Genomic DNA, 14,026 nt, shown 5'->3' on the forward strand with positions numbered 1-14,026 from the left:
GCATTCGAATTCAAAGCTCTTGTCCTTTTTGCAAATAACTCCATTTTCAAAATCAAAAGACAATATATAAAAATGAAATAATTAAAAAACCAGACTTTCTTGGTGCAATCATCATGCACTACTAGTAAGAGGGCTAATGTTCCAGACACACCTTCTCTAGTAGTAGTACGATTTAACACACAATTATTTTGAGCTTTGTATTTGGTTTTCAAATTTTTCTACTATCGTCTTACTCGAGATTTATTTTGATGTACGAAATAGTAAACGATGAAATTGACATCGGTATTTTATCATCTCCAACTCCAAAGCATATATAATAGCTTAGGTGGTATGCATAGAGCCATCATTTTATTATTATAATTATACACTTATAACCGTAATTTAATACAAAGAAAAGAAAATGAATTACACTGACCACCAGAAAAAAGAAAAGGAGAACGAAAAAGAAAGGTAAACTTACACTATTATCCCCGGCCAAGCCTTAGCTAGCCCAAGCCCTTCTAGCTGAGCCCAATATCCAGCCCAGCCCATGCAGCCTTCTTCTTTACTTCTTCCTTCGCCTCTCACGATCATTAATCATTATCAGTCTCACACCCACTCCGAAAGTCCCACAATTTGTCGCTCTATCTTCAGACTTGTTTTGCTTCCCCAAAAGGCCAAAAGGTAATTTCCTACACGAGCTTTTCTTTGTCTGTAGTCTTATTTCTAATTCTTTGTAATGGCTCAGATTTTTGCTGTATTGTGTTGTATGCGAAACTTCATCTCAAACTGCCCCTTTTATGTTCGATAAATTGACGCACTGAGATAGCTTTTCAATTAGAAGATCACACCAATCCACCAACCATCATTGTACGAAGAATCAACCTCTTGAAGCAAACTGAAATGGTCAACAACAGTTTCGGGCGGGCGAGGTCGTACGTGCAGCGTATCAATTCACGCAAAAATGCTGAATCATCATCTGTCCTCAACACATTCTTTTTCTTTTTACTGTTGGTCATTTTTATCTCATTTATCTTTAGTTCACATTTGACGAGGTGAGATTTCTAAATTGCAAAAGTGTCAACTCATGAGATTTTTACCAAGTGAACGCAAGTTGTGGTTAGCAGTGATGAAGAGGGTTTAATGGTACTTGGTTTGCTGCAACTATATTGGAAGCTGTTGGGGGAGGACAAGTTCCTTATTGAATACCAGAGCTTGAGGACAGAAGATGATTCAGCATTTTTGAGAGAAGAGATTGATACGCTGCCCCTACGACCTTGTCTGCCCGAAACTGTTGTTGATCATTTCAGAGGTTGATGCTTTGTACAATGATGGTTGGTGGGTTGGTGTGATCTCAAACTGCATTTGTTATACAAATTTCTATTCTCACATCAGAATTCGTTGGCATTTTACCGTCGTATAAAAACTTTGTGTTTGTGATTAATGAGTATGCCTAAAGTTCAAGGCTTTGTGCAATATAAAAGTTGTTGAAGCAAGCATGGTATTTGGTTTTGGTAGCATTCAATTTGACATACTGACGTACTAGTATTTTGGTTTGTGTCATTCACTCAAGTCAGTGTCATTCCCACTCTCAAATTTCCAAAGTTTAATTTGGCAACTGAATCAAGCTTTTACCAATTTTCAGTGGAACATCCTAGGTGGGAAAGAAGCTTTAAATTGTAGCACAAAGATATACAGATGGCGTTGAGGCGCTTTTTAGGGTTTTCGGATGGCGAGCTGATGAGGTCGGATGCAAAACCTTGTTCTAGATTGATGAGACAGACTGCCGGTATTTTCAGTGTTGGCGGAGCATTGGGATTCTGGATCCTTTGTGGACTGCATTATGGTCTGTCCTACTTCTACTAGTTATGGTTTTGTTATTGTTGCTTCTGCTGTTCTTGTACATACACTTTCTCCATTCAATGCCATGATATGTGCCTGCTATGTTTGATTCTTGATCATTATGATCGTATGTGAAGTTTAAGCCAAAAACAAATGTACTCATCCATTCTAGTTGATGAACACAAAGCCATAGCTTATGTTGTTGCTTTTGTGCTCTTTCAGGACCCAGAATTACAGTTCCTAGGACTCTTCGTTGGGCAGCATGTGGTGCAGTTTCTATGAGCTCAACCACTGCTTTGCTGGTTCGCTTATTTAGTCCAGAGTGTGAGCCCCAAAACATAGCTACTTATGACAAAGGAAATTAGCACTAAGTTCATGAAAGTTGTAATGCTATTCTAAGCGAGTTCGGTTGGGTTTGTTAATCGTCATATAGGAGTGATTCAAATATAGATATTTGGTTTTATGCTACATGTTTTTTCCTTGAAATAAATGCACCATTTGATTATGAAATGAACAGATTCACAAGATCTTTGCACCTTACTAGTTCAACATGTTTCCAAACTATTGAGAACATCAACAATTTTCTTAGAATAAAAAATCTTTGCCATTTTCATAGGAAACCCTTACAACTGAACTTGTAAGATTTTTTCCGTCCAAAATGAGCAAATGCAAAAATGATTCTTGAGTGCCTGCGAAGGCTTGAACAATTTATAAGTTGGGCAATTAAGAGGAAAAGGAAAACCTTGGTCCTTGTATCTTGAAAGGGAACCCCACTAAAGACATATTGGATGGTATTGTCTTCATGTTTTGGCAAATTGGCATGGGAATTTCGGGTGCAAAATAATAAGTCCCAATAGGCTAAGGTGCAAAACAAAAAATCGAAAGAAAGAATATTAAAAAAAGACTCTTCAAAGTAGGGTGGCAAAAGCTTTGCTTGTGAGTAATTGACCTTTAAATATGTTTTACTTGTACAAATACAATTTTACATTCCACATGACATGAGTTTCCTTTATTTTTGAAACGCCGCAGCAGATTGCTTCCATCCCAAGATAAAAACTAGCCGTAAAGCCACGCTCTAGTGTTTTCCTTATTTTCCTTGCAGAACATTAGGGAAAACCCACATTTCAAGTTTCAATCACGCTGAGAAAAGAGAAAGCTTTAACTACAAGGTAGCTAGCCATGGCAAGCGGGAAGTCGGTGATGGCTTTGATCAAAGCCCTGAAGCCTGCATTTCGCAACGGCAACGACAACGACAAGGTGGTTTTTGCCGTTCACTCTTTCTTCTTAGCTTCCGGCTATGAGCTCACCGCCACAGGTCCCCCGGCCTTCAACCCCTCTGGCCTCACCTCTGCTTCCACAGGTACCTACCCAACTCTATAAAAGCAGTGTTCTTTCTGGAAATTAACGGATACAAGTTTCTCAAATTAATCGGTTTTGGTCTGTTTCTTTTTGGTTGCAGATGAAGTGGGTATTCAGGACTGGAACGAGCTTGACGACCAGTACGCCTTCATCTACGTGAACCCGGAAAAGGGTTCGAGGAAGGTGCTCGTCAAGTGTCTTGTAATGGAGGGAAAATTGCATGTTTATTATGCTTTGACTGATGGGTCTTCTAAGCATGTGGAACTTGAGTGAGTTTTTGTTGTCCTATGAGTCTCTGTGTCCCTGAGTACTTGGGTGATTTTTCATCAATTCTTGCTTGTTAATGGCGTTTGGGTGTTGTTTTTGTTAACCATTTGCAGTGTTGGCGACTATGTTGAGGAAAATGGAGGCGGCAATTACTCCAGACAGTTCAAGAATATGGAGATGCTAGTGACACGTCTGGAGTCTCTGCAGAATTTGAGGTATTTGGGTTTGGGTTTCATCTTGGATGGCATTTTGGCTATGTTTGTGGATTCTTTTTGTCACCCTGATACAAAACTAAATTTATGCCTACAAAGGGGACTTATCACTGCATTACTCATTATGGATTCTTTTTGTCATTTTTGTTGTTGAAGTTCAGAAACAAGTGAGACTAACTGTGTGAGGAGGATCAAAATTGAATCTCATTCTGGTCCTGTTCCTCAAACTCATCTGTCAGGGTCTGCTCTCACTCTCTCTCTCTCTCTCTCTCTCTCATGTGAAAACTGCAGTTTGTTTATATTTTCGTACTAGTTCAGTTTCAGTCCGAGATTTTTTTTTATGTCTATACGTGCATAAATGTGATTCTAGCATGTTCATGTTTGAGAGTTGTTTCTGTAATTTTATTGAGTCAAAAAGGATCAACAGCTTAGGTAGTAAGGCCTGAGAGGCTGAGACTGTTTGAAGTTTAATGGTTGGTGGTAGGCCCTTCCTTCTGCATTTGGTGGTAAACCTTTTTTTCCTCCTTTCATGTCCCTAAGTGAATTGGGAAATAGATAGAATGGGAATTGGGTTGGGTTGAAACTATTGTTGCCTGGTTCCACCTCAGATAACTACCAGAATTCTATATATCTGTCACGTTTTCTTCTTTTCCCCAAGATTAGATTATAAGCATAGGCAACGAAGAAAAGGAAAATGCAGGTCTACAAGCTCTAGTATAGAACGGCTTGATGCTTGCACAGTGGCTGACTTTTATGCATTCCACTCAATTCATTACATCTTTCTACAGACGCAAAAGAAAGGAGCTCCTTACTCTCTGTGAGGAGAAGGAAACTCCAGCTAACACCACCAATGTCGTCGTGGCCAGTTCTGTCAAAGTAATACTTTTATCATCTCTCCTCCATTGATAATCCATCATTGTCATCCATTTGTCTGCTCAAAAGTTTCGGAAAAATACTCCATATCCTCACATTACATTCTTGCAAATTAATGTGTCAAGTTGAAAGACTTCAAAGAGGATAAAGTTTCTATGCAGCATGTGTACAGCATAAGGCGAGTGAAGCAGAAGATAGGTTCAGGGTCAGATGAAGCAAATGGTCTTGGCATACTGATTGAGGACAAGAAAATGGATATTAAGGGTGAGTATAATTGCTTGCATTTGAGCTATTTTTATGTCCAAGAAGTTCATTTTCTAGTTGCTTTTCATTGAACTTATTATTTGAATCTGATTGTGGTTTGATGTAGAGCCTCATGATGTTCCAGCTACTGCCCTCATGGCCGAGCCCGTCCCTGCTTCTAAGGCTGCTGACTCTCTGCCTGCAACCCACTTCCATCATTTGTCAGATGAGATGCTACCATCACCTCTGAAGAAAATAAGTCCTCGCCATCTCCAAGATGGAGAAGTGTACCGAGGTGAGGCCCAAACTCTCTTGTATACCAAGGTGATAGTCATAAGTCTAATTTAAGGGAGAGGTAGATTCGAACTTGTGTACGAGGTGATGTTGATGCAAATATTTGTTGGATTCTTTAGGTGGCAAAAGGATGAAACGATGATGCTGTGTTGGAAAATAATCAAAGAAGAAAAGAGCCCAGAGGAAGCCTGAAACTTGAATGGACTAGTACGAGGCTTTGAGCCCAAATTTACAACATGAAGACATAAATCTAGCCCATTTTGTCAAATTTCTATTTTTTATGGGTTTGTAGCCCATAGTTATTAAGGCTAATAATAATGCGACACGTGGCACCACATCGCTGTCGTTGGTATCGACGATTAAAAACTTTAATCCATGAAGTGAAAGGGATTTGAGACCGAACAAAAACACAACGCAAACCCATTACTTGTCCTATTCTTGGATGCAAGTCATTCTTTAGTTAGGGCTTCATATATGAGCCTTAGATGAGGTCATATAATTTGATCCAACGATTAACTAATTTGATTTAATGGCTAAAAAATAGAACCTCAACTAAAGATCATATATAAAGACCCTTACTATAGAATTCTTGGATGCAAATAATACCTCGTCTAAACTGCTAAAGACGAATAATGATATTGTCCTCATGTTTTGGCAAATTGACATCAGAATTTTCAGATGCAAAACAATAAGACAAATATAAGACGACGGAATCAACAAAAATATAAATCCCCTAAATTAGCAGTGGTCCTATATTAATTTGTTGCTTTTATTGACAATTTTGTAACACAAAATGTTAAATTAGTTGGCACGACAATGTTATAAACCATTCAAGCATGTAAATTGTGTAGGCGGTTCTATACACGGATGTCTATGTGTCTCTTATTGGTCTAGATTCAATGCATTCAACGAGTAGTTAAATAGTTGATTTTGGAACCTTTAGTTAGGGTCATCCTTGGAATGGATGTCATGAAGACTGAGTTAAAAAGTTGATTTGGATCCTTACACAAAATGATGTTGATTTGGATCCTTAGCCTCGCACAGTTCCTTTATTTGAAAAATCTGATTCCGAACGATGACGGGCTGTGTTGTTTCGTTTCCCTTTAGTTAAGCTGTGCGTTTTAGTTTTAAGTTTGAACATTAGACATGCACCGTTTTGTTCAAAAGAAACCAGCTTACCCATTTATTCCTTCACTCTCCCAAAAGCCAAAGTTCCTAAACAAACCAACAGAAACTGCCTCCCACCTTCCACCATCAGTTCAGTCCACCTCCATAATCTACTCTTTTATCTATTCGAACTAGGTAGAAAGGCACTAGACTTAGAGAGATAATATAACCAAAAGGATATATGGTAAAGAATTGAGCAATAGTAAGAGAAATTTTGAAAAAACAAGTTTGATGGTTAATTTATACTCTAGAATGGCCTTCAGTACATTCAATAGCTGTTTTATATTTTTGAATGCAAGGCATAAAAACTGGCCTTTCAAAACATTGATAGTAACCATTTATCCCATACATAAATCTATAATGTGTTTTAGGTTGAGCCGACAAAAATCTAACTCATGCTCGTGTTTATAACGAAAAAAATTATTGTATGATACTGGAGTAAAGTCTATATTCATGATGATGCTTATAGACTCATAGTAACTGTCCTCCCCTCCACTAAAGAGTTTTATTATCTCTCTCTAATGGGTCCTCTTAAAAAGTGATTTTCACGCTGAGACTGAGGGGAGGCCTATCACAGAAGAAAACAAAGAGCCAAAGTGATGAAATGGGTTGAATCCATAGCCATACTTTCGAAAAAAGCAAAGAAATAAATAGTAAATTTCTGGTGGATTTGGAAATCAATAAAGAAAATCACTGTAAGTGAAAGAGAAAGAAAATGGTGGTGGGAAATCACGTGCAATCACGTGGGAGAAACGAGACAAATGGAAATGGTCAGCTGAGTCATTGAGTGTGTCTTATTTGGCGCCAGCTGACTAGTTAATTCAGTTAATGGCACCTCCAATGCGCCCCACTTGTCCCATTTCATTTCACCCCCAAAATTAATCTTCAATTAAATGGAAATTAATTAATTTCTGTCATGCCCCTCTCTCTCTCTCCCAAAAGCTCTAGCCAATCACACACCACCACACTCACTCCTCCCACCCCCAACAATCTTTCTTCCTTTTTCTCATTTCATGCTCATCTTCAGCTACAGCTTCCTCATCACCCCCTTCAAACCCTAACCCTCCAAACCCGAATTCCCCATGGCCTCCTCCCCTAACCACCACCATAACCACACTCCCAACGGGGACAGCAAAACCCACGTACCCAAAAAGCCCAAACTCTCCCCTGCTTTCATCACAGCCTCTGAAATCGCCTCCGAATTTTCTCACCACGACCCCAATATCGCCCGAATCAACAACGGAAGCTTCGGCAGCTGCCCGGCCTTCATTATCGAAGCTCAGAGACAATGGCAGCTCAAGTACCTGGCCCAGCCTGACCATTTCTACTTCAACGAGCTCAAGAAGGGAATTCACCAATCCAGAACCATCATCAAGGATCTCATCAATGCCGACCATGTCGAAGAGGTCTCAATCGTCGACAACGCCACCACTGCAGCCGCCATAGTGCTTCAACAGGCCGCTTGGGGATTTTCAGAGAGCAAATTCGACAAAGGGGATGCTGTGGTTATGCTTCATTATGCTTATGGTGCTGTGAAGAAGTCGATTGAGGCCTACATAAGTCGTGCTGGTGGGTATGTGATTGAAGTCCCTTTGCCTTTTCCTTTGACTTCTAATGATGAGATTATCACTGAATTTAAGAAAGCTTTGGAGAAAGGGAAGGCCAATGGTAGGAGGGTTAGGCTAGCTGTGATTGATCATATTACTTCAATGCCTTGTGTGGTTATACCTGTTCGAGAATTGGTTAAGATTTGTAGGGAAGAGGGAGTTGACCAGGTTTTTGTAGATGCTGCTCATAGTATTGGGTGTACTGATGTTGATATGAAGCTAATTGGGGCTGATTATTATACTAGTAATTTGCATAAGTGGTTTTTCTGCCCGCCGGCTATTGCGTTTTTGTATTGTAGGAAGTCCCCCAAGTGTCCAGAGCTGCACCATCCTGTTGTTTCTCATGAGTATGGTAATGGGTTGGCCATAGAAAGTGCTTGGATTGGGACTAGGGATTACAGTCCTCAATTGGTTGTTCCTTCGGTTTTGGATTTTGTCAATAGGTTTGAAGGTGGTATTGAGGGCATCAAAAAGAGGAACCATGAGGCTGTTGTTGAGATGGGGAACATGTTGGCCAAGGCATGGGGAACACATCTAGGGTGCCCCCCGGAGATGTGCGCCAGCATGATCATGATTGGATTACCGGCTTGTTTGGGGATTTCAAGTGAGAAGGATACTCAAAAGTTAAGGACACATTTGAGGGAGAAGTTTGGTGTTGAAGTCCCAATATATTTCCGAGCACCCAAGAATGGGGAGGTTGAGTCAATAACTGGGTATTGTCGAATTTCTCATCAAGTCTACAACAAAGTTGATGACTATTACAAGTTCAGAGACGCAATTAATCAACTTGTTTCCGAAGGGTTCACTTGTGCTTTACTTTCTAACTGATGAGGTATGCTCTGCTTTCAAGCATTTTAATTGTTTTAAAGTAAGAAATACTAAGGAGTGTAATTTCTTTGTTGTTTGGCTTTCCAATATGAAGATCCATATCCCTTCCATTTTCCCTTTTGCATCAAGAATCAGGTTCTCGCTGTCTTATACTGAGATTGAAATGCTAGTTAAATATTGTGATGAACCCAAGTGGTCTTACCACCATTTCCAGAAGTGCAATTATAGTTAGCTGGTGTTTCTTGCTTTGGTAGTCAGTATATTTATGTCTATAGGTGATTTGGTTAGAGCTTAGAAGATGTTTATTCGCAGGGCAAAAGTAATGCAGTATGACGATTGTTAGCTATCAAATATGAGGCTTATTGCTTAACAATTCTCTTCTGGATAACTTGTATCCCTAGAATTGCCCTATGTGTGCTTGCAGTTTATGATATGCAAGGAGGAGCTTTATTTGTATTATTTGGTACCTCTAAGAGGCTTGCTTGGATGAGCCATTCTGAGTACACCCAGTGATTGGAGATTATCTGTGGAAATTTGTGCAGTATTTTGTGAATGTGTGTTAATTACTTTTAAGTTGTTTTTGACATGTAACTTTCTGTATATTTGTAGTCTGACAAAGCACTGAAGAAGTTCTTCTGATGAATAACATCCATGGTTATCTGCCTCGCCTGCGTGCCTCAGTAGTTGCAATGGTTTCGGTACCATTAAATCCTAAATTAGTAGAAAATAGACTGCTGGGTGCATGTATCAAAGCAGAAACAATTTTCTTCATGGTTTTTGGTGTTTTGGATTCCTGGAGATGTTAACTGTCTGTTGAACGCTGTCGGAGTTGTTGTTGTTGTAAATGTTTAATGACTATTTGTCATCATTTGCATGCGTATTTAACTCTTACATAGTTTTCATTTAAGACAAACTTCATATCTGTTGCATCAATGTTTATTGTGGTACGAGTAAGACCTGCCAGCTTATATTGCCAATTGCAATTGCCTTGTCATGGATCATCAACTAGGGATTGTTAGTTGTCTGATTTATTTATTTTTCTTTTTTTCTATATAGCATTTGCACAGTTGTCTCCTGCAAATTATTGTAACACTTCATGATGGCTGGTGATTATTTGCTTCTTTCAAGTGGTGACTATTCTTTAGTTAGGGCATGTTGCAACTATCTGAGGGGGATATTTTTATGTAAATATGCTACTGGATGTACAGAAATTTTGCACCTTGAGAAGACTTGACTGGAGGAGGGTGTATCCACCATGGACCACCCCCTCACTACCCATATGATGGATCTGAAAAGAATTGTTTTTTAAAATGTTAATATTGAAAAGGCAAGACAAAGAACCGACTGGTCTCCAGATTCTCCACTATTCTTTCTGCCTTCAGTTGTTGGCTATCTTGATTTTATTCTGATTTCTTGTGCTTTTTGGTTTGATCATATTCATATTCCTCTGGATTCTTCTCATTCATATTCCTCTTTTTTATTCAATTGTTAACGGGGTTTTGAATTTGAAATCTTTGCTGGCTCGTTCTAGGATTTATTCTTATTCCCCGCATTTCATTTTCAGCTACATCTACCGGCGGCGACAGTCGCCGCAATTCAAGAAAGCAAATGTTTTATGTCAAAATTTGCAGCCTATTCAAAATTCATAGGTGCTGTGGGTTGATTGTCTTTTCGTAAGTTTGAAGCACGCATTCTTAGTAGATAAATGAGTTGAGGAGGCAATCCTATGAGGGCTCTTTTAGTCTCTCACGCCTCATAATACCATTAGATGAAGCAACCTTTGCCAAACATGACTAGACAGGCAATTTTCATTTTTATGATGATTCTTATGAAGAAAAAAAATTGTTAACCCCACCAGAATTATATCCATTATAAAGAGGTACCTCTTTATAATGAGGTATGTTACGGTCAGTCGTCCACCACGCGACTCATATTCCATCATCTAGCACCAAAGGCCCTACCATTTCATTTCATCTCATTATCGCCTGACATCTAATAATTTGAGAACATTCTTAGGACTAGGATTCATAATCATCATGAATCATGATGATTTACACGTTACTCATTTGGCATGTCATTTCTGCAAAAGAAAACGTTGAAGAGTGATGAAGCGAAAATCAAACGGCTTTTGAACAAATTGAAGCAAACGGGGAAAATAAGAAGAAGATTTCTTTTCTCAACCCCTGAATGCGACCCCATGTTTATCTATCCAACGCAAACACCACGAACATGAAAACCTTGTCTCCATCGACAGCCACACAACAAAATAGAATATGTTATGTTATATTATATTATCCACCGCCATTAATTTCGTGAAGGATTAGATTGAAAAGACAACATTGCACGCATATTTTCGCTCAAACTCAGACAACACACATGTTTGAAATTTCTCATTCAAACCCACGTAATAATAAAGACAAGTGAGTTTGGTGATTGGTCTTTGTCATGAGTCATGACAACCATTGATGCATCACGAGCTCAGTAGAGGAACCTACAATTTTTTTATATAAAATTTTATATAAATGATAGTTTAAATTACTCTAAATTAAGCTAATTTATGAGAAAGGAGATACAAACTTAATTGCAAGGGCAGGCGCAAACCCATTTTTTAATATGCTGACATACATATTTATAAGTTACTAAAATAATGTTTTTCTTGCAACAATGGCAAACCTCTCACTTGTCGAGATTAATAAAAGTCATGATTTTTTTAGTTCAACTCCATGCATAATAGCCAAATTCAAGCCACATTCAAAAGCATGATAAAATTGAAGATGACTTGAGTTTAAACATCTGACAATTCATATAGCAAGCAAAATTAAGACTTTCTTCTGCTGATCCAAATCTTCAGATAAGATTAAGATTCCATTCAAATCAACGCAATCATCTGTTGATTTTCAACACAATCAACTTAAACCTCCCTAATGTCACATATAAAAGCAGGTGATTTTGTTCCTAGCTCTCTCGTATAAGTTTTTTTTCCTTTTTAGGCAAAAGCTCTCTTGTATAAGTTGAACAATGACTGGGAATGCGGGATCATCCACGCAAGAAAACCACTTTGGACAACGGCTAAGGGTACTTATTAAGAATCATGTTTACTTAATTCTTGCCTTACCAATACATTTAGCTCTGATCCTCATTTGCTAATGTTTTTGTTGTGCATGAATGGTTGTGTTTTGAGTGACGCAGGTTATGGCCGAGAAGATTGTTATATTTTGCCGTTACTATGTTTCACCTATTGTTCTTCTTCCCTATCGAACCCTCCAATTCTTCTACCAAATCAAAACCCAAGTTCCCATTGAGCCAAAACACTCTTCTTCCTTCATCACAGACTCCGAAATCCAATCCGAATTTGCTCACCATGCTCCTGGTGTTGCCATGATGAACAATGGCAGCTTTGGTTGCTGCCCTGCCTCTGTCATCTCTGCCTTGCAACAATGGCAGCTCAAAATGCTCCGCCAGCCAAGCCATTTCCTTTTGAATGAGCTCAAGAACAGGATACTTGAATCAAGAAACATAATTAAAGACCATATCAACGCAGAAGATGTGGATGAAGTCTCCATTGTAGACAACATCTCCACTGCTGCTGCCATAGTCCTGCAGCAAACAGCATGGGCCTTTGCTGAAGGGAAATTCAACAAAGGGGATGCTGTCATTATGTTTAGCTGCACTTATGGTGCGGTGAAGAACTCAATCGAGGCCTACTTTTCACGTGCTGGTGGGTCCGTTATCGAAGTTCCATTTAACTTTCCATTGAATTCCAATGAAGAAATCATAAGCGAATTTAGGAAAGCATTGGAGAGAGAAAAGGGTAATGGTAGGAGAGTGAGATTGGCTGTGATTGATCATGTTACATGTGTGCCAACTGTTGTAATGCCAGTTAAGCAATTGGTTAAAATCTGTAGGGACGAGGGTGTTGAACAAGTGTTCATAGATGCAGCTCATGCTGTTGGGAACGTAGATGTTGATATGCAAGAAATTGGGGCAGATTTTTATGCTAGCACTTTGTATAAGTGGTTTTTCTGCCCACCTGTTGTTTCATTTCTGTATTGTAGGAAATCAGCTACACATTCAGATTTGCAATTGCATCACCCTATTGTGTCTCATAGGTATGGTATGGGGTTGGCTGAAGAAAGTTTTTGGGTTGGGACAAGGGATTATAGTCCATATCTGGTGCTTCCTTCAGTTATGGAGTTCGTTAACAGGTTCGAAGGCGGTCTTAAGGGAATCATAAAAATGAATCATGATGCTGTTGTTGAGATGGGGAAGATGTTGGCAGAAGCTTGGGGAACGAATCTAGGTTGTCCTCCTGATATGTGCGCTAGCATGATCATGGTAGGGTTACCGGCTTGTTTGGGGATTTCAAGTGATGATGATGCTGGGAAGTTACGGCCACATTTATGTGACAAATTTGGTGTTGAAGTCAGAATACATTATCAAGCTCCCAAAGATGGAGAGGTTGGATCAACGACGGGGTATGTTCGAATTTGTCATCAGATTTACAACAAAGTTGATGACTATTACAAGCTCAGAGATGCAATTAATCAACTAGTTCGTGATGGATTCACTTGCGCTCTTGAGGTATGTATATGCTCTGCCTTCATCCAGTTTATTGGTTTGTAAGCTAGACATAGTATACACTGCAACTTGCTAAATTTGGTTTGCGTACTTGTTATTGACATGGGATTTTATGTTAATCTGTAGATCAATGAGGCCTGAAGTCCGTTCGATGAAAAAAAGAAGCTATATGGTCCTATATCCTGCATGCTTTGCTAGTTGTGCAATGGATTTTGTACCATTAACTTCTGAAGTGCTCCTAAGCAAACAAGTATATATATATATATAGAGAAGTTGATGAATTTTCGGTTTGATATGCAGAAAAGTTCATCTATGAATACATTAACAATTATCTGTCGGTTTGGTTGTGATTCGCAGAGATTAGGACTCGATTGTGAACACAGCACCTCATGCTATCAGTTTGACAATAAGTGAAACACAATGTGTGCTTGAACAACCAACAAGACTTACCTAAAAGCACTTGCACTCCTTTGCAGTTTTATAATAATCAATTGTAGCTGATGCATTCCTTAAAAGCCCTTCAATTATTTACTCTTCATCTTTCTAATAAAGTGTGTTAAACTGTCTCTATGTGCTCACTTGAACTATGTGAGTGTTACTACAAATGGTATCAGTTCAGCCATAAGCTGCATTTGTTAATAAGCTGATATATTTACTAAAGTGATGTTTTTCTTGCCACAAAGGCAAACCTAAATCCATGGTTTTCTAGCATTCCATTTTCCATGCATAATTTCCAGCACATCACATGTAGATAGCCAGATTCAAAAGCATGAAAAT

At 38.9% G+C, this 14,026-nt stretch overlaps 4 protein-coding genes across 9 annotated transcripts; all 4 read left to right on the top strand.

The window, feature by feature from the left end:
• Positions 1–503: 503 nt before the first annotated feature.
• Positions 504–2,331, top strand: LOC103344508 (40S ribosomal protein). 4 transcript variants are annotated; one of them, XM_008248097.3, is made up of 3 exons: positions 504–663; positions 1,625–1,825; positions 2,044–2,331. In XM_008248097.3, exons 2-3 carry the CDS (start codon positions 1,678–1,680, stop codon positions 2,184–2,186), a joined length of 291 nt encoding a protein of 96 aa, XP_008246319.1. In that variant the 5' UTR covers positions 504–663; positions 1,625–1,677; the 3' UTR covers positions 2,187–2,331. The 4 variants fall into 4 exon arrangements, with proteins under 4 accessions (XP_008246319.1, XP_088900291.1, XP_088900292.1 ...); XM_089044165.1 differs by lacking the exon at positions 504–663 and adding an exon at positions 739–1,317; XM_089044166.1 differs by lacking the exon at positions 504–663 and adding an exon at positions 739–1,313.
• Positions 2,332–2,463: 132 nt separating this feature from the next.
• Positions 2,464–5,425, top strand: LOC107880535 (putative proteasome inhibitor). 2 transcript variants are annotated; one of them, XM_089044163.1, is made up of 8 exons: positions 2,464–3,181; positions 3,281–3,449; positions 3,561–3,662; positions 3,816–3,899; positions 4,448–4,535; positions 4,658–4,796; positions 4,903–5,070; positions 5,189–5,425. In XM_089044163.1, exons 1-8 carry the CDS (start codon positions 3,001–3,003, stop codon positions 5,209–5,211), a joined length of 954 nt encoding a protein of 317 aa, XP_088900289.1. In that variant the 5' UTR covers positions 2,464–3,000; the 3' UTR covers positions 5,212–5,425. The 2 variants fall into 2 exon arrangements, with proteins under 2 accessions (XP_088900289.1, XP_088900290.1); XM_089044164.1 differs by having other exon boundaries at positions 4,694–4,796.
• Positions 5,426–7,127: 1,702 nt separating this feature from the next.
• Positions 7,128–10,037, top strand: LOC103344507 (putative L-cysteine desulfhydrase, chloroplastic). Of its 2 annotated transcripts, none has more exons than XM_008248096.3 (2): positions 7,128–8,675; positions 9,281–9,551. In XM_008248096.3, the coding sequence occupies exon 1, from the start codon at positions 7,319–7,321 to the stop codon at positions 8,669–8,671; it is 1,353 nt and encodes a 450-aa protein (XP_008246318.1). In that variant the 5' UTR covers positions 7,128–7,318; the 3' UTR covers positions 8,672–8,675; positions 9,281–9,551. The 2 variants fall into 2 exon arrangements, with proteins under 2 accessions (XP_008246318.1, XP_088910505.1); XM_089054379.1 differs by lacking the exon at positions 9,281–9,551 and adding an exon at positions 9,728–10,037 and having other exon boundaries at positions 7,186–8,675.
• Positions 10,038–11,572: 1,535 nt separating this feature from the next.
• LOC103344505 (putative L-cysteine desulfhydrase, chloroplastic) lies at positions 11,573–13,685 on the top strand. Its single transcript, XM_008248092.2, has 3 exons — positions 11,573–11,746; positions 11,861–13,252; positions 13,376–13,685. Exons 1-3 carry the CDS (start codon positions 11,690–11,692, stop codon positions 13,388–13,390), a joined length of 1,464 nt encoding a protein of 487 aa, XP_008246314.2. The 5' UTR covers positions 11,573–11,689; the 3' UTR covers positions 13,391–13,685.
• Positions 13,686–14,026: the final 341 nt, after the last annotated feature.

Source organism: Prunus mume, linkage group LG1 (genome assembly GCF_029339155.1).
Source record: "Prunus mume cultivar Tortuosa linkage group LG1, ASM2933915v1, whole genome shotgun sequence".
Lineage (NCBI taxonomy): Eukaryota > Viridiplantae > Streptophyta > Magnoliopsida > Rosales > Rosaceae > Prunus > Prunus mume.

Excerpts from the sequence above, each read along its gene's own strand:
- LOC103344508 (XM_008248097.3), top strand. The coding sequence starts at position 1,678 with ATGGCGTTGAGGCGCTTTTTAGGGTTTTCGGATGGCGAGCTGATGAGG. Across the intron at positions 1,826-2,043 it reads CCTTTGTGGACTGCATTATG|GACCCAGAATTACAGTTCCT; the intron begins GTCTGTCCTACT and ends GTGCTCTTTCAG.
- LOC107880535 (XM_089044163.1), top strand. The coding sequence starts at position 3,001 with ATGGCAAGCGGGAAGTCGGTGATGGCTTTGATCAAAGCCCTGAAGCCT. Across the intron at positions 3,182-3,280 it reads CCTCACCTCTGCTTCCACAG|ATGAAGTGGGTATTCAGGAC; the intron begins GTACCTACCCAA and ends TTTTGGTTGCAG. Across the intron at positions 3,450-3,560 it reads TCTAAGCATGTGGAACTTGA|TGTTGGCGACTATGTTGAGG; the intron begins GTGAGTTTTTGT and ends AACCATTTGCAG.
- LOC103344507 (XM_008248096.3), top strand. The coding sequence starts at position 7,319 with ATGGCCTCCTCCCCTAACCACCACCATAACCACACTCCCAACGGGGAC.
- LOC103344505 (XM_008248092.2), top strand. The coding sequence starts at position 11,690 with ATGACTGGGAATGCGGGATCATCCACGCAAGAAAACCACTTTGGACAA. Across the intron at positions 11,747-11,860 it reads ACTTTGGACAACGGCTAAGG|GTTATGGCCGAGAAGATTGT; the intron begins GTACTTATTAAG and ends TGAGTGACGCAG.